Source organism: Ylistrum balloti, unplaced genomic scaffold (genome assembly GCF_031769215.1).
Source record: "Ylistrum balloti isolate Yb309-2 unplaced genomic scaffold, AGI_CSIRO_Ybal_v1 Utg369752, whole genome shotgun sequence".
Lineage (NCBI taxonomy): Eukaryota > Metazoa > Mollusca > Bivalvia > Pectinida > Pectinidae > Ylistrum > Ylistrum balloti.
In genome coordinates, this window is record NW_026781955.1 from 266,450 (window position 1) to 290,232 (window position 23,783).

Below are 23,783 nucleotides of genomic sequence, written 5' to 3' on the forward strand. Positions count from 1 at the left end.
AAAATTACAACTTAATTGCATAGTAAAGGTTCTGTTTCAACAGTTTGAATTGAAGAAATTATGAAAAGGTAGACGTTTAGAAGTTTATGTAATTTCCTCATTTTTTTTCATGAAATCTTTTTTCAATAACAATTTTGTAATGTTTACCTGGTACACAGGTGTTGGGGAGACATACTTATTACTGGCTAGAAATCACCTTTCTCAAAGTTTCTATGGTCGTGCCCGAGAAAATTGTGAGGATGCGCTACTATTCCTGACCAGGTAAGGAACCAGAGGAACAAGGAATGATAAACATTTGGGACAAAGCAAAAAAAAAATCAAACCCATGTGCTATTTAAATGTAACTATTGTGTAAATGGAATGCGGACATTGTACAGAAGATGTTAACAGAATTGATTGACAATACTGTATTATGCTCTTTTACAATAAATGAAGATACATGAAGCATTACATATATATTTTGGTGAGTGGAAGGAGAGGATCTTGTTAGGCATCAAATCTAGTATCTTGGTACATTATTTTTGTACCAACAAAAAATGTGCAAAAATTTTACCTAACGCTATTTAATGAAAAAGAGTGCCAAATATAAAGGCAAAAGAATTTTTCTTTTGTTTAATTCTGTCTGTTGATTATGTGTGATAGAAAATGCTTTATGATTTTATTTGTTCTATAGTATGATATCTGTAACTTTTAAACAGAGCAGCAGGTCATCGGTCTGACATGTCCTGTCTGTGGAAGTTAATGGGAGATGCCTGTACACTGATCCATGGCCTGGCACCCAAAAACTTCAGCTTCACTGTGGATAATAAACTGGTGGCAAGGGCAGGAGAGACGTGTACCTCAGGAACATCTAAGATAGGCCTCACTCAGACCCTGGAGTTGGGGGCTAGGTAGGTAGATTGGAGTACTGTTGGCACACAGGACTGAGAAAAAAACTTCAGATAGGTAAGTCACATAGGTATAGTAAAAGAATAACACCCCCCACAGAATGAGGCAGCTAGGTCGTGAAGTAAATTTCATAGGGCTGGCACAAAGCCTACAGCTGCAGGATTAGGTAGGTGAAATAAAGGTACTGTATGGTGTACGTGATATAGAGCAGACACAGACCTTGGGGCCAGTAGAGAGGTCAGATATAGATTTGTAATACTGAGCCAATTAACACAGACCCGAAGGCTGGAGGCAAGGTAGATCACAGCCAACACATCCCCTGGGGATGGGGGCTAGGTAGATCAGAGCCAACACATCCCCTGGGGATGGGGGCTAGGTAGATCAGAGCCAACACATCCCCTGGGGATGGAGGCTAGGTAGATCACAGCCATCAGTCCCTGGGGATGGGGGCTAGGTAGATCAGAGCCAACACATCCCCTGGGGATGGGGGCTAGGTAGATCAGAGCCAGCAGACCCTGGGGATAGGGGTTAGGTAGATCAGAACGAACATAGGCCCTATAGATAGGGGCTAGGTAGATGAGGTAGATCACAGCCAACACAGACCTGGGGTTGAAGGTGAAGTAGAAGTTGTAAAGGGACTGTATGTAGTAAAGGATTGGACAAGACCCTTGTTCTGGCAAACAGGCAAGGTATGCTTTATTGTTCAGAATAGTAAAAACTAATCAAATTTTGATATGTGGTAGTTACAGGAAAAAAATTCTTTAAAATTGAAATCTTTATTGTATCGATTTCTTATGTTGTTTGTCTGTTGTTCCGTCACTAGAATGAAAAACAAAAAAAACGTAACCATTTCTTTCTTTCCAGGTGCTATGGCAGAGCGTTGAAGGTCCTTCCAGAATGTGCCTCATTATGGCATGACCTTGGACTCAATTTTTTCTACCAATCACAGCAGTCAACACAGTCGGATGTGATTGCCACTCTGTCCACAAAATCTGTAAATGCTCTGAAGAAAGCATTGACAATTGATCCTAAAAATCATTTACACTGGAATGCTCTTGGAAGGGTATTCTGTTCAAATGGTAATTTTGTTGATGTGGTACTGTGGTGTTACTTCTTAGCAGGTGAAAAAATTTTGCTATAGTCGGCTTGTAAGTGGTAAATTTGACAAAATACAAAATATCTTTATTATTTTATTCTGTACTGTTAAAGATTTTTGTTGAAATGAACACAAACAGATTCAAGCACTGGGGGTCTCAAATTACTGTAAATGTACAAATTAACTATAACATAAACTTTTAGATTTTGTTTAAATGTGTGTATGGTTCAACTAGTCTGGCTTCAAAAGAAAAAGAACTATTGAAAATTATGTGTAATTATCAAAATTTGGTTTGTGAAGTTTCACAAGTACTTGTCAATAGAAGGTACTCAAAATCTGAAAATGTACACTTCTGCATACATATAAATTGCATGTAGGCCTTATTTGGTATGAAGGTATTAGATACACAAGTAAAAGAACTGGTATACTCTCAGTAAGAGAAAGATGGTGAATTCCAGATATGTTCAGAGATGAAATAATTTCATTTCTCGACATATATATCCAAAACTGTTTCAGTCATCAACATAACAGATGTATTGATGTAAACAGGGATGTTATTTTTTTTATTATGAGCTGTAAATAAGCATTGTATCAGGGGAGACCTGCTAACACATTAAAAAATTTCTCAAGTCATTGTTTGTAGGTTGCCTAATATATATGTATGTTTGATTGCAGGATTTTACACCCCAGATAAGGCCCAGCACTGTTTTATCAAGTCAATACAGACTGAACCAAATGTAAGATAAATTGAAATCTTTACACGTTTTTATGATTTAGGCACTCATAGTTGAATGATATTTCTACCAAACTGTTGTTTATTTTCTCAAGTAGTTTATTGTCATAATTTATAAATCACAGACTCTTTCATGTGTCGGATTGTAAGATAGGGATATCCAAAATACCTGATGGACACATTGTAGTATGGTTGTGATATTGTCTAGCTCAGGTTTAAGCTGATGCATTCATCATGAGATTTAGTACCACTGAAATCCTAACCAATGGTCTGTTTCAGAAAACTCACTATTGATCTACAAAACCTAAACAGAGATTTAGTACCACTAAAATCCTAACAATAGTCTGTTCCAGAAAACTCACTATTTATCTACAAAACCTAAACAGCTATTGTTTATAAACCTGATATACTCTGTGATGAAAAGATGATGAAGTTTCACAATAGTGAAATTGAAGCCCTTGGGGATTATATTTTACCTCAAATAATAATATTGTTACATAAACATAATCATAATCTTTGATGAACATTTTTGTATTAAGACCTTATATCTATTTTCAGAATGTCGTTGCTTGGTCTAACCTGGCGACTCTTTATTTTAAGAATAGCAACATAGAGGTAAGATCTTTGATAGTCCCTCCATCTTTCCTAAACAGATAATTTCTGTGGGTAATTGTTGTATGTTTTGTTTTTTTCATTGGTACATATGTAGTGTTATTTACTGTGTAATGGTTTTTACCACAGCTTGCTCATGATGCCTTCAAGACTGCCCAGAGTCTAGAGCCATCCTATGTTGCCTGCTGGATTGGCCAGGTAAGTACTTATAAACTACCCTTCGGTTCTTACCGAGATAGTGAATAGTTTTGCAGAATTATAACACAGGGCTAATAAGCCATTAGCAATCACATTTATTTGTACCTATTTTTTGACATTTGAGCAGGGCCACATTTTTATGATTTTCATTAACTTCAAATTTCACTAAGGAAAGCATTACATAGGAAAATTTCCAAAAATTTCAGTTTTTACTTAACTTACATCATGCTTTTCTATGGTAATCAAGAGTTCCCTATGTTAAGGAAGATTCGTGAAACAGGGGTCTAAGGATTCAAATTCTAAATTATTTTATGGAAATTTTATTTGATATTGAGATGAAATTTCTCCAAATCAATTTTTAGGCCCTGATTGCAGAGACAGTTGGACATGAAGATGCAATGGACTTGTTCAGACACACCAATGAACTGGCCAATCACGTAAGATCTTACTTGACCAGAGATTGAAAATAAATTTTTGTTTCTCTTGATGTAGGTGATAAGATTTACTTTATTTTTACACAATAGATACAGGTTCCATTAATATACAATTAGTGAGATATCATCGCTTCAAATTTTACACATACACATGTTGTTGATGTGTATCCTGATTCATATTTCTGTTGATAGTCCTCTGGCTACACCTTACATTAGTGTACTCACAGTTTACTAGTCATAACTGACTGGTAAAGTGGGCAGTGTTTTTATCAAGCTTGTCACCAAAAACATCACTCAATACAAGAGCAATAAAACTTATATATAACTTATATATTACAAACTAACACTTGTTTCATAAAGTAGATTGAAGATAATTTGATCTGTAAAGCCACTTTTGCATTTTTAGGTTGAAACGGTCGAGATGACACGAATAAATTCCACCCTAAACAAATACACATGTACCAGAAATGTTATGGGCAGAGCTAAAAATGTATCATTATCTGTCAAATATCAAACAATGATTCAACAATAAAATATGTTCCATTTTAACCTGTACTGAATATCATAATGTTTCTAAGGTGTTTGTGACCGTTACTTTCATACAGGCAAGACTGGCCCTCTCAAATATCTTGTGCCTCAGTCTGTCAGTACCTATCATGTTCTTTCAGGTTCAGCTCGTCCAACCCTTTCAACTGCTTTAGCAAAACTGACCTAAATGTTTACGCATTTTGTAGCATATAAATACATAATGCTCATTTCCCTTTATGTAATTTTGTTATCAGGTAGAGGGAGCCACAGGGTATGCCAGCTGGGTATGTACCATGCTCAAGGACAAGAGTAAACATAATACAGAACTGTTCCGCTACTCCATCAAGCAAATGGCCGCCATACCTGCAGCCTCAGATGCTTTGGCCAAATATCTAGGTACTGAAATATTTATAATGATTCCAAAATACTGTTGGAATGTGAAAGTAGAAATAGACTATTTAGACCTGTTTGAGATATTCTTAAATTCTTATCTGGGAAAGAATAAATCCATATGTAACCCTGGTAAATACTAGTCACAATATACCGTTCGACTAGGGAGAACTTCTCTGTAGCTCGATCAGTTAAACATCTAATAGAAGCCACTGGACCTGGGTTTGAATCCTAGCAGAGATTGAAATAGATAATGACCTCTGTTACATTTGTGCACATGTAGAAACTCAGGAATAATATGTGGTGTTACTTTCACAAGCATCTTCTCTTGTAATCCCTGGAAACTTGAGGACAATTTCTTTCCTGGAATGAGAGTGTGTAACTCTGGTAAATACTAGCTACAATATACCACACAGCTAGAAAGGACTTTTCTCAACTGTAGCTCAGTTGGTTCAGTGTCAGACTAGCTAGAACCCATGGGTCCTGGGTTCGATCCCAAGCAGAGGCAAATGAATAACAACATTTGTTATATATATATGTTTGTATTTACACCTATCTTAGATACAAAAAAAATACTTTGAAAGTTGTTTGAAAACTTGCTGGAAGTCACAAGTGATAATTCTATAGTAACAAAATATATATTCGATGGTAAACTGAGAGGAATTAAATAATGGCAATAAAATTTGTTTGATGTAAAGATCATGGCACCTCAGAAGTCTGCGCAATCTAACGAAGTCTGTTTAAATTAAAGTCTGTAGACAGTACATTTTATATTCAGATATTATTATTTTTTTCTTGTGATATTTAGATGTTGAGAAAACCAACCCTACTGCATACAACATGTATGGCTTGCTATTGGAGCATCAAGGATTATACAAGTTAGCTGCTCATTCTCTTTGTTCTGCTCTAGAGCTGTGTGATGACAGCACATCCCACAGACAGGAAATCAGGACCAACTATGCTCGCATTCTCTGGTGGGTGTCTGTAGTCTTAGAGATCAGAAAGCATCAGAATAAAAGTGAATGCATGACAAAAGTGTCTTTGTTGATTACTGTAAAATAATATATTTTGGGGGGTTTAACTTCCTATTTCTTTTTATGCCCCCGCCATTTATGGCCGGGGGCATATAGCGTTGCCCATGTCCGTCCGTCCCCTCCCAAATCAGTATATACCACCTAACAACTTCATTCGGACCTTTCACTATTATTTCACATGGGGGGGGCGGGGGCATTCATGTCTTACAGACATTTTCTAGTTTTTTCATTATATTGTTGTCGCTTAATTTCATTAGATAAATAGAACTCAGAAAATCCACAAGACTATTTATTTTGTAATAAGTTATTCTGTAATAAGTCGTAAACGCCAACACATAACTTTGTATTTTCAGCAAAAATCAACAGTATCAGGAAGCTGTAGCACAGTATGACCTTGTGGATGACCTTGTAACCTTGGAGGACTTGTGTAACAAAGGTTTAGCATTGCACAAGGCTGGGCGGTATGCAGACAGTATCCTAGGTAGATGTTTTATTAGAAACCTGACTTTAATTCTGATGGGAAATATTTTATCATTTACTTTCTTTTTACATTCAAAGTTAATTTGTCACATTGAAAAAAGTGATATTATTTGAATCCTTATGACCCTCAAAATATATTATATTGAAAGATAGAGATAAGTTGCATGCATGTATTAAGTGATGAAACTTCTTTTTGGCCTGAAGTGTACTCCACTGCCCACACCCTTGCTGAAACAGAGGAAGAACAATCACAGGTGTCTGTTGCTATGGGAATGGTCCACTACACAGCTGGAGACCTTGAAACAACAAAGTCAATCCTCTTCCAAAGGTTTGTCAATGTTCTTATTGAGGAAAAAGGATTCAGCGGAGATAATTGTTTTGATATCTCTCAAAATTTGGGAGAGAATATTAGTGTTACCTATTCTGTCTATTCTGTCTATTCTGTATTTATCTTTTTGATTCCATTTTATATTTATTCTGTTACTGTTTCATCCAACAACATTGATGATGTCGACAAATTGTTTATGCCTTGGTATGAAGGTCACAGTGACCTATATTTTCTATATTTTTATATGATATGGACTGCATGATCAACTTCATTTTCATCAGAGGAGGAGTGGATGTGTAAGGCTGCTGTTCAGTCACTCTGCCTTTGGATGTTTTTGTTATGCAATTTTGTTATATGTCTGACATTACAACTTCATGAATATGGATGATAATGTAGAAATTCATCTACTGTATGATTTCACAGTTCCCAGATGACTCCACCCTCCAGAATGGGCCTTCTGGCTCTGTGCGCCCTGGGGATTTTACAGACAGACATAACCTTGACCTTGGCAGTCCTTCAGGAACTTTTGGCAGGAACAGGATCAACTAGTCAGTCTGACATTGCTCACCTGATGTCTACAGCTAATGCTGTTATTGAGGTAAAACTGTTAGTGTTTGACTAGTAATATGATAAAATGTGTGTAAATCAGACTGGAACAAATATTTTAGTTTGGTATCATCACAATTTGATTTACATGATGTAATTATTTATCTGTAGGGTAATCCACAAGCAGCTAAAAACTTTGTCCAGCAGTGTGTTCATAAGTATCCTGACCAAGTGGATCTGTGGCGCCTTCTTGGGTCTGTCCTTATCACTCATTGTCGGAACACCACAGCAGTGTCTGCTGCTACCAACTGTGTACAGATAGTCAACTCATTAGATCCAACATCACCTGTAAGTCAATGTCACCACACCCCTTAACTCAACAATCCCTGTACATAAAGATCACCAGTCCCTTAACTCAACAATTCCTATACATTAAGGTAACCCTTCCCTTAACTCAACCATTCTTATACATTAAGGTCACCCTTCCCTTAACTCAACAATTTCTATACATTAAGGTCACACTTCCCTTAACTCAACAATTCTTATACATTAAGGTCACCCTTCCCTAAACTCAACAATTTCTATACATTAAGGTCACCCTTCCCTTAACTCAACAATTCTTATACATTAAGGTCACCCTTCCCTTAACTCAACAATTCTTATACATTAAGGTCACCCTTCCCTTAACTCAACAATTCCTATACATTAAGGTCACCCTTCCCTAAACTCAACAATTTCTATACATTAAGGTCACACTTCCCTTAACTCAACAATTCTTATACATTAAGGTCACCCTTCCCTAAACTCAACAATTTCTATACATTAAGGTCACCCTTCCCTTAACTCAACAATTCTTATACATTAAGGTCACCCTTCCCTTAACTCAACAATTCCTATACATTAAGGTCACCCTTCCCTAAACTCAACAATTTCTATACATTAAGGTCACACTTCCCTTAACTCAACAATTCTTATACATTAAGGTCACCCTTCCCTAAACTCAACAATTTCTATACATTAAGGTCACCCTTCCCTTAACTCAACAATTTCACCCTTCCCTATACTCAACAATTTCTATACATTAAGGTCACACTTCCCTTCAACTCAACAATCCCTAAACTCAACAATTTCTATACATTAAGGTCACACTTCCCTTAACTCAACAATTCTTATACATTAAGGTCACCCTTCCCTAAACTCAACAATTTCTATACATTAAGGTCACCCTTCCCTTAACTCAACAATTCTTATACATTAAGGTCACCCTTCCCTTAACTCAACAATTCCTATACATTAAGGTCACCCTTCCCTAAACTCAACAATTTCTATACATTAAGGTCACACTTCCCTTAACTCAACAATTCTTATACATTAAGGTCACCCTTCCCTTCCCTAAACTCAACAATTTCTATACATTAAGGTCACACTTCCCTTAACTCAACAATTCTTATACATTAAGGTCACCCTTCCCTAAACTCAACAATTTCTATACATTAAGGTCACACTTCCCTAAACTCAACAATTTCTATACATTAAGGTCACACTTCCCTTAACTCAACAATTCTTATACATTAAGGTCAACCTTCCCTAAACTCAACAATTTCTATACATTAAGGTCACCCTTCCCTTAACTCAACAATTCTTATACATTAAGGTCACCCTTCCCTTAACTCAACAATTCCTATACATTAAGGTCACTAAACTCAACAATTTCTATACATTAAGGTCACACTTCCCTTAACTCAACAATTCTTATACATTAAGGTCACCCTTCCCTAAACTCAACAACTACAACAATTCAACAATTTCTATACATTAAGGTACAGGTCACACTTCCCTTCAACAATTTCTATACATTAAGGTCACCCTTCCCTTAACTCAACAATTCTTATACATTAAGGTCACCCTTCCCTTAACTCAACAATTTTTATACATTAAGGTCACCCTTCCCTTAACTCAACAATTTCTATACATTAAGGTCACCCTTCCCTTAACTCAACAATTCTTATACATTAAGGTCACCCTTCCCTTAACTCAACAATTCCTATACATTAAGGTCACCCTTCCCTAAACTCAACAATTTCTATACATTAAGGTCACACTTCCCTTAACTCAACAATTCTTATACATTAAGGTCACCCTTCCCTAAACTCAACAATTTCTATACATTAAGGTCACACTTCCCTTAACTCAACAATTCTTATACATTAAGGTCACCCTTCCCTTAACTCAACAATTCCTATACATTAAGGTCACCCTTCCCTTAACTCAACAATTCTTATACATTAAGGTCACCCTTCCCTTAACTCAACAATTCCTATACATTAAGGTCACCCTTCCCTAAACTCAACAATTCCTATACATTAAGGTCACCCTTCCCTTAACTCAACAATTCTTATACATTAAGGTCACCCTTCCCTTAACTCAACAATTCCTGTACGTTAAGGATACCACTCCCTTAACTCAACAATTCTTGTCTGTTAAGGTCACCACTCCCTTAACTCAACAATTACTGTACATTAATGTCACCACATCCTTAACTCAACAATTCCTGTATGTTAAGGTCACCACTCCGTTAACTCAATCTTAACTCAACCATTCCTGTATGTAAAGGTCACCACTCCCTTAACTCAACTTTACCTATAAGACAAAGTCACCATTCTCTTAACTCTTTACGTGTAAGTCAAGACCTCACCCTTCACTCAACTTCAATTTAATTTAGTCCACTGTAATTTTGCTGTTGTTTAGGATATGATTATATGGTTATGTAAGTGATGATAATTACCATCTAAATAACACAACTTCTTTGTAAATTTGATCACTCTATGTTCCTGACATGATGTAATTTGCCATGTTGTTGTAATGTTTCTTTTTAATCATACCCTATATTTTTTTGCCAAATTTTGTTAAGTTTTAAATTTTGAACAGATTTTTTATTCTGTTTTCAGGATATAATGAAGCTGGTGACCAGTGGTCAGTTAGCTGGTGGACAGCACAGTCGGACCAAAAGAAATGGGATATTGTCCAGTGCCCAGAGAGCAGTACATCTGAATCCAGGTACAGTTGTAAAAACAGGGGTATATCTTATTCCTATTACTACCAGTTTGAGTTGGCTCAAGTAGAGGCCAATTTGGTTTGAAGTTTTATATGACTGGCAATAGAAATTGATACTTGTTCAAATAGGTTGCATTTGATTATAATTAAGAACATTTTGAAGTAGTTTTTGTCACCCAGCTTTCACATTCTGATGGAAATTTTGACTAACTAGTATAGGATAAAGTAACATTAAAGGTTATGATCAGTGTCACCGTTATTAATAGATGATAAAATGTGAGATCTTTCTACCAGTTAATAGGATCTTGCTTAAATTCATATATCTGACCTTTAAAAATTGGTTAAATAAGTAATTGAAAATTATTACAACAATATGGATTTCTCATTACAGCCCAGATGGAGAACTGGTGTAACTTGACAGCAGCTCTCCATAGTCACTCTGTGTTCCACGATGACAAGGTTGACAAACTCAGTAAACTTACCCTCCTTTACCTCAACTGGATCTCGTCAACATTCACAGGTATAAAAGTTCTAACATGAAACTTGATTTATGTACCACTGTTTTTATGGAGGGGATTTATAGTGTTACCTATATCAGTCCATCATTCCCTGCTGCATCCCATGTTCCGAGTTAATGTTATATCTTGAAAACCTCCAGCAAAATTCGGTTCATATTTACCCTACAGAATAATAACATCAAGGTTTACCCCTTATAATCATATTCTTGGCTTCTTTATAGAATTGGGAACAATTATGTCTTATAGACATTTTCTAGTTTTATGTATTATTGACTGAATGATATATATATAATCAACATTATAATTACATTTAACTATCAATAACATTTTCTAGCATATGATAAGTTTATGCAAAGAGGAAGTTTTTTTATTTTTTTTTTTTTTCTAAACTTTTCAAAATACCAGTTAACTCAAAATAATTTATGTCTCTTTACCATTATTAACGTTGTTATCTCCCTTTATGTTCCTCACTTTGTTATGTCATATTGTTGTACCCAAAACATTAAAAACAGTTGCAACTCGGCTTGAAAGTGATAGCTGAACTAAATGTATTTGCTGTTAGGATTTTATATTTCTACATATTTAGATAATGCACAAAGTCTTTTTTTACTTGATTGAACATTAAACTGTGTTGTATGTTAAAAAACCTGATACTTACAAGCTTGAAGATTAGATTTCAAAACAAAGATTACCTTTACTTATGGAAAGGTATTATTGATAAAAAATCATGATATCAAAATACGTCTTTAAAGATTGAAAAAAAAATGTTTCTTAAAATAGCACTTGGAATTTTTTTTTTGTTTTCATCAGAAGCTCCAAGCTCATTGACTTGTTGGTGTAAAAGACAGAAAGTTGTTTCCCTTGTTGGGTCTGGAAGAGTTGATGAAGCAGCAGACTTACTTTGCCAGGTGAGTTCTGTGATATCTATATGATATGTATATGTGTATTTCATATCTGGATCTGGTTTATGTTGTGTAAGGCAAGCACTGCTTATGTAAATTAATGGCCAATGAATACACAATCACACTTATTATCGACAGTCATTTTGTGCACAACATTATAAAGTAAGGGGGAGCCGAACAGTGTTACCTATGTCTGTCCTGTCTCATTCAGAATCAATGTCATATTTTGAGAAAATTTCAACAAATTTGGTTAATATTTCCCCCGTTTTATCATAACATCTCCTTCTATACCTTACCGTATTAAGCTAGTTTGAAATCTTCTTTAAATGCAACACTGCTTATATGCACAAAAGGAGGAGCATTTGTGTGATACAGTATTTTCTAAATGTTTTTTTTTTTTTTTTTTGGAAACTGAAGTTTTTGTAAAAGTATGAAAACTGAGATACTTCCCATCAAATCTGATTGGTACATAAAGTATGTGTATTGTATGTACATTATGTAGGAAAAGTAGTCCGCTGAAATTTTACATACAAAATTTTATGTAATATGAAGGAGATGAAGAATTGAACTCTGAGTCACAATTTTTAAGAAATTAAAAAAGTTATTGGTGAATTATGGTGTAACAGGAAATCAATTGATATTCAGTTAAAGAATTGTGAAGATCAGGATCTGGTGGATTTTGCTTTGATCATGGAAACGGTAATAAATGGAGACATAGGGGCCATGTCAGAACATCTGCTGCAGTCACGAGATAACACCTTTCTTCTTGAGGCTTTGTTGGAGACGTGTGAACAGGAAGGAGTCACAGTAAACCTGAATGATATCTTGGGCGAGGAGGATCAGAAGGACAGCGGGTGAGGAAAGACAATGGTGTAGATAATATATATCTGTCACTTTAATTGACAGAAACATACACATGGAGTAGTGTCAACGGAAAACACCACTAGGAGCACACATTAAAGTGACAAGCTGATCTTAACACTAAACCGTGACACTTGATTTTTTATTTACTGGTATTGTCTCTGTTGTGATAAAGAATAATTAAGATTTTGAATTTTCTGACCATATGTAAAGTTGTTTTTGTTTCTTTGTTTATTATATATTTCACAGACATTTCTGACTTCCTATTTTCAGAAGGAGAATTGACTTTGTGTGTAAAGTACTACATGTATATTACATGTACAAGCAGGCAAAGGTAACTATGTCTATTATTGTAACCATCAGTAAGTGATTAAGAGTGCCTACAATAAATTTATCACTATTCTGGAGAAAGGCTGATATACATGATTTAATGTCCTTAATATGTATACACTGCTCTCTCTTACATACTTACAGATGGTATTGTCTCACACTGTACACCTTCATACCCTCTCCATTATACCCTCCCCATTATACCCTCTCCTCATTATACCCTCTCTCCATTATACCCTCTCCATTATACCCTCCCCATTATACCCTCCCCATTATACCCTCCCCATTATACCCTCTCCATTATACCCTCTCCATTATACCCTCCCCATTATACCCTCTCCATTATACCCTCTCCATTATACCCTCCCCATTATACCCTCTCCTCATTATACCCTCTCTCCATTATACCTTCTCCATTATACCCTCCCCAATATACCCTCCCCATTATACCCTCTCCTCATTATACCCTCTCCTCATTATACCCTCTCAATTATTCCCTCCCCATTATACCCTCTCCATTATACCCTCCCCATTATACCCTCTCCATTATACCCTCCCCATTATACCTTCCCCATTATACCCTCCCCATTATACCCTCTCCTCATTATACCCTCTCTCCATTATACCCTCCCCATTATACCCTCCCCATTATACCCTCCCCATTATACCCTCCCCATTATACCCTCTCTCCTCATTATACCCTCTCTCCATTATACCCTCCCAATTATACCCTCCCCATTATACCCTCTCTCCATTATACCCTCCTCATGACCCACATCCTCTCCTGGATACATCTTTATTTTATTGTCTTATGGTGGAAGATAATGAAAATACCATAATCCATTTCAGAAACACTAATTTGTTTTATCAAGGGAAGACAGTGTGTATATAGGTGTCTATATTCTCACAATTAGAGGAGATTATCAGACAATCATTGTCACAAGTGTGTGTAAGATGTAAATTAGTTGTTTTGAGGAAATTTTGGTGTATTATTGTCAAAACTTCATTCACAATCACAATGTCTTGTCCTTGATTTTGTCATCATAAGAATGAGGATGTTTCTGTGTTATGGTTCTCTGTAACTTTGTCCACAACTGATATCACAACTTTTATCTTCAAATAGAGGACTGGTCTACAGGATAACAAAGATTTTGAGGAGACATTGAAGAAGGCCGTGACAGAAGTACAAATGTTAGACTCCCACTGTCTCCCAGTAATGTTGATCCTTGCAGCAGCCAATTTGACAATCAATCCCAGGTACATAAATGTTTCCATGACTACACAGCTGTCCAGGCTCCACATAAAGGGCTGGTTTGGACAGTTGACACCATTTAATGGTTACTTTTGTTCTGCTGTAGTAAAAGCCAACTCACTTTGGTAGCTTCTAGTGAACATATTAAGTGAAACCAGAAGCTTTGTCTAGACAGCGATAGTTCAATAAAATGGTCTACTTTGGTTGATGTTTAACCTCTAAATGCATTATCATTATTCTAAAACAGAGCAATGATTGGTTGATGTTTAACCTCTTGATGCATTATCATTATTCTGAAACAGAGCAATGATTGGTTGATGTTTAACCTCTTCATGCATTATCATTATTCTAAAACAGAGCAATGATTGGTTGATGTTTAACCTCTTCATGCATTATCATTATTCTAAAACAGAGCAGTGATTGGTTGATGTTTAACCTCTTCATGCATTATCATTATTCTAAAACAGAGCAATGATTGGTTGATGTTTAACCTCTTCATGCATTATCATTATTCTAAAACAGAGCAATGATTGGTTGATGTTTAACCTCTTCATGCATTATCATTATTCTAAAACAGAGCAGTGATTGGTTGATGTTTAACCTCTTCATGCATTATCATTATTCTAAAACAGAGCAGTGATTGGTTAGTGTTTAACATCTGTACATGCATATTACTTTAAAACATGGCAGTGATTGGTCGGTCTTTGTCGGCATATGTAAAGACAATAGATTGAACAGTCTAAGTATAGTAAATGGTGTATGACCCAACTCTCTGGTTCTTGTCTGATATTGAAATAAAAGAGTTTTATAGATAGACCTTTGCACTACATGATTTTTTAAAGATACATTACGGTAGTATGAAAACTCTGACTTCATGACAAAAATGTAAAGACTCCCAACATGACACTGACTGATGTTCTACCACCAGAGTGTTTAATACCAATATATTTTTGTGTTGCATTTTGAATGTTTAAAAATCATCCCTAAGTAAGAAGACTTTGTGATTTTAGGCTTACCAAGCACTGTGTAGTGAAAGTAAGCGAGGGAAGACATCTACAAATAGATAAAGGTGATGAAGTCTCCATAGCAAGATGTCTTCTCATCAAACTCATATACAACCCTAGCAAAGAGTCAGAAGCACTCAAGGTAGGTACAGTATATTGATGTGTATATTGAAGTAAGCCCTTGAAAAAGCAGTAAATAACAACAATTGAATTCCATCTGCAGTCATATGTTGCTATACCCTGATATCAGTCAGATAACCTTGACAAATGTATGTAAATTGTATTAACAAATAGAGAGAACTGTAGTTACTTAATTAAAATATTTTTAATTGGTAAATTTATAATGGGAAGTCTGGAGCGATATTTAGAATAGATTATGATCATATTTTACCTTACATGTCAGAAATGCATTGAAATAAAGAATTTTGATTATTAGAATACTGGACTTTAAATCCTAAGTGTCTGTTATTATGTCTCCTCTTCAAAAGGGAGGAGACATGGTGTTTTAATACAACTTCTTCTGGTCTTCCTCTGGCTCTTCCAATAATTTCTTGTGGAGGCAATGAATTTCTACCCATTTAAAGATATCTTAATAAAAGATGGTGTTTGCCTGTATCACCTAAAACTAAAGTGCAGTACACTATTGCTAGGCCACTGAGATCTTATTTATACAGGAAATGACCCAACTTAAAGCCCTGTCTAACTCCAGCCGAAATATTATATTCTTTTTAGGAATTTTACTTGCTTTGCAATGTAGATACACAATGCTTTATGTAACTGCTACACGATTTACATTATGTTGTTGGTAAGCAATGTAATTAAAAAGTCCTTGTTTGCTACACAATCATTTAATTAAAAAAGTCCACCACAAATATATAACAAATATTGTTTTTCTTTAAGATGCATCTACATTATCAGACCAATATTTTTGATAAAAATGATTGATTAGTACTTTTTTACATTCTGTATGTATTTAATGACATTTTAACCAGTAATCTTATTACATATAAATAGATATATACACTTGGTGATGGTGGACAAGTCACAACACCTGTTCCTCAAATATGTACAAATTGTAATGAATATTTGACATTCTGCTAGCTCTTAGTCTTGTTTTTCAATATTTTTAACCAGTTCTGATGAAGAACCATACTATCATTATATGTGTAATACTTGCTATGTTTAGTATATACACTTGTCTGTACTGTACCTACCAAAGTTACCAACATCATTAACAGTAACGCAATGTCAAATAAAATTGATAACATTAATAGTAATTTTTTTGCCAAACCCATCCTACTACTAAAGCAGCTACCAGCAGATTTACATATTTGCTTGAAAGGCAAGACATGTTTTTGACACAACTCAGAAATTGCTCAATAAAATTTCTCCTATAAAATGTGTTTGGACATGAAATTTTCGTAGAAGAAAAATTATATTAATTAGTATTTATTTGAAAAGAATCTCATTTTACCTCATGTCTGATAAATGGTGAACAAACAGTTATTAACATCAGTATATTTAATAAGTGGACAACAGTACTTAAAATACATGATTCTTTATGCATACTGCATTGTTTTATTTGTTTTTTTGTAGAAACTTTTGACAGAAGCAGAAGTGGAAGGAGATGTTGCTGCTCTCAATTTCTACCGTTTTCTCTCTAGCAGCAAGTGACGAGTCTCTATGGACCGAATGTGTTAATAATGCTGGATGATTTTTCTGATAATCCTAAAAAACAAAGAGTACATTGTTAGAGTACAGATTGTATATATAATAGACCTTCTGATAGTTGTTGCAGTTGTTATACAAACTACAGTAATGCATGAATACTTGGAATACTTATCGGTTGAGTAAAGTTTAATGGTATTTTTTCATTGATAAAATTTTATGACAATTTACAAGGACATTGTTACTTAAGATATGATTGCACAGTGCAGTTATTGAGCAGTGCTAAAAACCTCCTGTTACAGATTCTTTATATGATAAGTGTTTAATCCCAGATGAGTAATGATGTCTGTGTTTGTGTTTATTGATAGGTAATGTCAATGTTGCTGTTTCTATTGTTATAATGATGTTGTCATGGACACATTAAAATTTGCATATTTAAGAATGGTAACATTTTATTTTTACCCTCCACCCATAAAATTTGGAAAATTGCCAATTTTCTCCATTTCCATATTTTTTTTTTCTGAAACTTTAATTATTTTTAGAAAATTAGTGTGTGCGTCAATTTTGTGTTCTATAAATGTAATTTACAATGACCTTTATTACTTAGTAATGAAGCCAGCCTCACTTATTCATTATTGCTGGAGCACAATCTAAAGAAAATAACTTTATCCTGCAACTAGCACTGCCATTGTCAGAATACACCTTACACATATATTTTACTGTATTCGGCAGGGACAGAAAACAACTGTATTAAAGCATGTGCATTAATTTGACAGAATTACTTTCTGAATTTACTTGGAAATTACATTTAACAATATAACTGTGAAAAGAAGCGATTTTATATGTTGTAATTAACAGTTAATTTACCAAAATTCATAAAATCACTGTTATATCTGAGGATATGGGTTTTCCCTTGTTTATATCAGATTAACCAACTGGAAAAGAATCTATAAACAATGTTTTGTTGCTGGCTTGACTTTTGGTTTTTCAACCAAACCTTTGTGAAAGTTTCCTTCTTCCATTCTTATTATTACGAAATCAAGGTTACAACCTGTTTACGATACTGAATATTCCAGGAGTGGAATTGATGTACTGTACATTTTGAAGAACCGAGAAGAGCTTAAATTACAAGAAAGAAATACCAACATGTTGACAAAATCTTTTATTCTAACTCAAATTTGATTAAACTAGAGCAAAATATGAACACTAGAAAGATGTTCACAGAGAAAAAAAAATACAAGAATACGACCAGGTGTTCCAGATGGGTGAGCGTCTACTGCTTTATCAACAACAAACAACAACCTCCATGTACACTGTAAATCTTCATTGATCCCAGTAAATCAAAGTAAGAAATGTCCCATCCAAATCTGAGGAACCACATTATATATGCTTACATACATCTTCTTATTGCATTAGGAAACTTCCTAATGAGATTTTGAATACTTTAAAGTGCTGTGTCGTGAGTTAAAGTCAGCTGTGAACAGCTTACTCAAAAATCGTGATATTGGAAACAAGCCCTTAAAAATCGAACCAATGCGACATGAAAACAACATGTATAATTGAAATTACCTCTCTAATGCAGCTTGGTGGAAAGCTGTCCTTGTTGGTTGGAAGTGTCTGTCATTTCTGATATCCAAGTAAACATGGTGGGAATAGTCGATTAAGCAGAATACGCTTACTCTTCTGGAACACCAGACCTTATTCTTGTACTTTTTCAGGAGTTTCTGTTTAAATCTTTCTTTTGTTCATATTTTGCCCACGTTTTATTGAATTTGAGGTAGGATTATGATAATGTTGCTATTAACTTGTCGTTTTTACTGGTGGATATAAATGATGTATAAAGAAAAGACATCATAAATATATCTAAAAGTTAAAGTGAGATTAAACGAATTGGCAAGGTCTTTGCGACCTGCTTTGATAAGCTCTTAGATAAATTCAGCCTCTTATGAAAACCAAAGTATGTAGGCCAAGATAGGGACACAGCTGGTTCCCAATACCAATAGCCTGTTTTTACCATCAATCTTGATAATTTGCTTCTAAAAATCTGTCTTCCATAGATGCGTTTGGTTTTTTGCACTTCAGACTACCTACCTCGTTCCTTTTTTTCACAAAAGTCGTGAATCAAACAATATGAGAAATGAAAGAAGATGGATATCGTGCATAGATGTAAAAAACAAAAGCTATCTGCCGTAAACTGATAACTAACATAAATTTCATATTTGGGAAAGGAACTTTTGAAAGTGCGAGCGTCAAATATTTACCCATGCTTGTTTGGTTATCTCAACATTTGATCATCAAATATTCTACAATAAAATTTCTAACAAAGAATAGTCATTGCCTGAATAAAATGTTACGTTAACAACTTCTTTTCAACAGTCATTCATGCTTATATAAGCAACTAAAAGTAGGCTAGGTTTTACATATAAAATAAATGTCCACGATTAAATAATTTCATATATAAAGTTTACCTCAGAAAGTTTTAAATCGCTGTTAAATTTTGGATTGTTTTAATTCAGGGTAGACGCTGTTTAATTAGTCTAATATATTTGCGTTTCCGCGAGTTCGACATGAACGGTATAAAATGTTTTTATTACAAAGGATTATCTATGTTATAAATGGCCGTGGAAATATACAACTGAACAAATAGAGACATTATCAGATATTTTTAACAATTCTCAAGTTATTTGCATACCTCTGGAAATCAACAGTGTCAATTTCTTTATCGTCTTAACCTGATATAATTTAAGTAAAAGGTTAATAAAACCAAGAGTACAAAGTCATTCAATTTTGTGTTAAGTTGATGATGTAATTTATTGACCATTTTCCATCGTTTATGTCATCCGATATTGGAAATTGAGAACGCGGTAGACTCTTTTAAATCAGAAACTTTTCATACAACGAAACTCGTTTTTTTCCATGGGTAGAAAAGCATCTTCTGAAAATATATGTGTATACAATGTTTGGGACATTTAGTCTGAGACTAATCAAAGAATTGTACAATGTGCATGTTTTGAAATCTTCTATATTTTTCTAATTTCTTTTATTTAAAAAGTAATAATTAATACACACGATAACAGAATATTACAACAAATAGATTTTAAATACATATATACAATAGCTAAAGTTAATAAGTTAGGAAATATTGAATAGTTGTCTGTAAGTCTCAATAATTACATTTTCTAAATATCAACATAATTTTTATTCAGTCTCAATATTGAAGAAAACGGGTGTAAATTGTCATTAAGAACGTTTGATTTGTCCACTCTGTACACTACCACACTCCTTTCCAAACCGAGGAATGCATTTGTGTTCTTGATATGAGAGCATTCTTTTCAAAGAAAGATGAACGGGTATACAGATATAAAGGTGTGAAATATGAAGGATTTTTTGTGGAAAATGTGTACAAATCAAAGAAAATATACGAAAGAAGAAAGATCTTCCAACAGACTATTTACATGTGGGAACAAGCTGTACTCCTCGTTTGGCTGACTTGCTCGAAGTTCATGTCAAAACAGGTCACAAAGACCCTGAGGAATCCCTTTATTTCATTTTCAGATATTTTGATGATGTCTTGTCTGTGATAAATAAGATATTTAATAATTACTATTTCCAACTTATAAACTCACCTGAATTTGAGATCAAGGACACGATAGACTCTTCTACATAAGCCGCTTAACTTGATCTTTTCCTAAAATGAAATCAGCAGGAACAGTTTTTACTAAGCTGTATAAGCGTGATGACTTCTATTTCCATTCTCCATGTCCGCAGAGCACAACCTCTTTATTTCCTGCTTGGTGTGAGTGGAAGAGTGACCTTGTTCGAAATATAATCCTCGTGAAATTATACACGACCTGGACAAACGCGAAATATTATTCCCGTTATAAATATACAGGACCTTGAAAAACGCGAATTTACTCCCCGTGAAATTATACACGACCTGGACAAACGCGAAATATTATCCCCGTCATAAATTTACTCCCCATGAAATTATACACGACCTGGACAAACGCGAAATATTCCCGTCATAAATATACAGGTCCTTGAAAAATGCGAATTTACTCCCCGTGAAATTATACGACCTGGACAAACGCGAAATATAATCTCCGTGATAAATATACAATCGTTATAATGTAGCTATATATAGCTATTTCTGAAGAGAAGAAGACTATGTTTGTTCTGCTGATTTTTAAGGAAGAGAAAGATTCGTATAAAGCTACCTAAAAGTCTTTCAAGAGAGAATATCAGAAATCCATTTTATTTTTTTTAAGAACCAGTCTGTTATTTACTATAAAGATTATCAATAATTATTGGATACAAATCTGTTCAAATAGCTTATTTTTAACTTTTACTTGTCACATTTAGTATAAAATAATTCATCAGTAAAAGCAACCGTGTGGTCTGCATGCATGTAGCTTTGCCAATGTTGCGTCGATCCTGTCGGGTATACAGAAAAAAAGTAATATCTTTTTTATCAATCAATATCACAGGAATTTATTTAATTCATTTTGTTATCAATCAAGAGATCCAAAGAACACAACGTTAGATAGTTTCACGGTTGAATGACAAGCACGAAATTAATAATGAGAGATGTAAAATTAAATTGTTATTGAGAATATGTGTCGATTTTGAAATTCGTTACGGTCATATCATCTATAAACCTTGCAAACTTCCGCACAAGTATTGCTCAACGACGGATCCATTGTGTTTCAGTCAGTTCATTGGTTTTCTGTTTTGATATTTTTATATAAAAATAAAGTTGGAAAAAAGTTTTAACCTTAATTTGTTATCGTCCAGAATAGAAATGCTATCAATTCACGAAATTTTTCATAAACGTCTTCTCTTGCTTGTCAGGTATTATTTAAAAACTTTCTAACAATGCTTGGAAGTAACATCCAATAAGGAGCGGAATGGATGAGCTATCAACCGTCTCCCGGACTGCCGGAAGTGGAAGAGCACTAAAGGAAGAAAAACACAACGTGATAACAGGGCAGTTGATAAATTAACTATCATTAAAACATCCTTAGTCTCTGTTAAAAGATAATATCGTTTTTAACAAATATTTACGCTTGTAAACTACCGTAATATTCTTGTTACCGTTCTTCGTTTGTATCTCACAGAATACAAGTGTCTAGATATCTCTAAATATTGGAACAACTGTTCAAAAGTGTATCTATATGAAGTATTCTGATGCACAGCCTCTTTACAACACTAAATGACTTAATAGATCGCGGATTTATTTTGTAATCGTTTATGTAATAGAGATAAAAAACCACATTGCCAAAACTACAGCGACTGTAGAGAAGAAGCAGAAACAGAATCTGTCCAGAGCCGAAGAAAAGTCGACCCAGGTAAATATTTCATCAACCTTGGCTTCATATTCACAACTTTCCGTAAACTTCTCCTTCGCTATGTAGACTGGTGGTAATTGAGCATTGTTATCCGACTTCCTGCTCATGGGGGTTATTTTCTGTGTATCTTTAACCCTGTTTTTTGCCGCATTGCTTCCACAACAGAAACTTACTCTCTTAGTGATTCTGATGAATCGTTGGATGCGCGGAGACACGTCCATGTTTTGGGGCCGATCATGAATTCGGACCTGGACAGCGGTCAGTATGACGATTGAAGTCCCCTTGATGACTAGGATAATGAGATACACGGCCAAATAGGATGTGGTGCGAGAGTTGACGGGTAAAGAAGAACTGAATATGGTCAGCAAAACGGCAAACGCCAGATAAACTGTCATACTGTATCCCATTTTCTCTCCACTATTAACAGGAATGATGAAAGTAAATATACTCAAGACAGAAAGTAAGATGATTGGACATATTAGGGTAAGCATGTAATGTTGGGGGCGTCGGTCCAGTGTTAAGAGGATGATCGCGTGTCCTAATACGAGTTCTATTGTGGCGGAGCGGAGTTCCCACACACCATTGGCTTCGTAAGACAACAGATTTATGGCGGGGTCCCTTAATACGAATTTCAAGTCTTGTGATTCTGTTGTCCACATTCTGAATACCAGTTTGCAAACTTGTGTATCAAATGGGAATTTTGTTATATCAATCTCGCACATGGTTTCGAGTACTTCGAACGGTTTCCATTTTGTTACACCGGAAGACCGTATTTTCACCAAAATGACGTCATCGCCAAGTTCTTTTAATTTTGTAAAGCCATTTTGAAGAGAGATGTCCGGTTTCCACACATCGTTCTGGGGCATGTAAAAGTAAGAGATGTTACTAAAGTCAGCCTCCTCCCACGACATAAACGTGTTATTCCATTCCAACGTCAGGTGTGCGATAGTTGTTAGTTTTTCCTCAATCTCTTCTAGACTAATGAGTCCATGAAGAGAGAATGAAAAAAATATAGGTAGCGGCCTGTTTTTGTTAACGCGGGGTAGAATGGACTTCTGGTAGGAACGCTTGTTAAATATCTCGTTATGTAACTTTTTGTAGTCCGATCCAATTTGGGCAAGACTGACCTCTGCCAAGGATACAAGTACCAACTGAACAATCACTGTCCGTTTGCTGATCATGGTTGAAATGCTCAAGACGAGTCAATGGTACAGTGGTGACTCTGTTACCTCCTGTCATGTGTTAATACCCTATGTTGGAATTTGATATCCCAGTTATTCAGGATTCTTGTTGTCATGTAAACTAAGGCTGATGCCTTTTATATCTGAATAAATTTTAAACTAATTCATTTTCGTTGTTTCTTACAATCATCTGTTCAGAGAGGTACACTTTTACTACAATGAAGCAATGCATACGAACATTCACTGATCAGAGTTTTAGCTATTGACTTAATATTCGTTTTGCAAATTGAAGTATATCTGTTGAGACAGAGTTTGTATTTTGCATATGATCGGTTTCATTAATTGTTTGATTGCGTAGTGATCGTAAGTGATAAGAACTTTTGAAATTACACAGATGT

At 34.9% G+C, this 23,783-nt stretch overlaps 2 protein-coding genes across 2 annotated transcripts in view; one reads left to right on the forward strand and one right to left on the reverse strand.

The window, feature by feature from the left end:
- The window catches only part of LOC132543286 (tetratricopeptide repeat protein 37-like), a 30,362-nt gene extending 13,070 nt beyond the window's left edge, over positions 1-17,292 (forward strand). The window contains exons 20-40 of the mRNA XM_060206769.1: positions 159-261; positions 699-890; positions 1,753-1,967; positions 2,660-2,721; positions 3,276-3,332; positions 3,459-3,527; positions 3,890-3,964; positions 4,744-4,885; positions 5,688-5,853; positions 6,267-6,394; positions 6,598-6,721; positions 7,145-7,319; positions 7,439-7,615; positions 10,216-10,324; positions 10,713-10,841; positions 11,650-11,747; positions 12,387-12,595; positions 12,876-12,936; positions 14,056-14,189; positions 15,195-15,330; positions 16,785-17,292. Of these exons, the coding sequence (XP_060062752.1) occupies positions 159-261; positions 699-890; positions 1,753-1,967; positions 2,660-2,721; positions 3,276-3,332; positions 3,459-3,527; positions 3,890-3,964; positions 4,744-4,885; positions 5,688-5,853; positions 6,267-6,394; positions 6,598-6,721; positions 7,145-7,319; positions 7,439-7,615; positions 10,216-10,324; positions 10,713-10,841; positions 11,650-11,747; positions 12,387-12,595; positions 12,876-12,936; positions 14,056-14,189; positions 15,195-15,330; positions 16,785-16,862 (2,639 nt within the window). The 3' untranslated portion in view covers positions 16,863-17,292. The remainder of the gene's footprint in view (positions 1-158; positions 262-698; positions 891-1,752; positions 1,968-2,659; positions 2,722-3,275; positions 3,333-3,458; positions 3,528-3,889; positions 3,965-4,743; positions 4,886-5,687; positions 5,854-6,266; positions 6,395-6,597; positions 6,722-7,144; positions 7,320-7,438; positions 7,616-10,215; positions 10,325-10,712; positions 10,842-11,649; positions 11,748-12,386; positions 12,596-12,875; positions 12,937-14,055; positions 14,190-15,194; positions 15,331-16,784) is intronic.
- A 4,812-nt stretch (positions 17,293-22,104) lies between these two features.
- On the reverse strand, positions 22,105-23,385 carry LOC132543297 (neuronal acetylcholine receptor subunit beta-4-like). Its single transcript, XM_060206786.1, has one exon. It carries the CDS (start codon positions 23,383-23,385, stop codon positions 22,105-22,107), a length of 1,281 nt encoding a protein of 426 aa, XP_060062769.1.
- Positions 23,386-23,783: the final 398 nt, after the last annotated feature.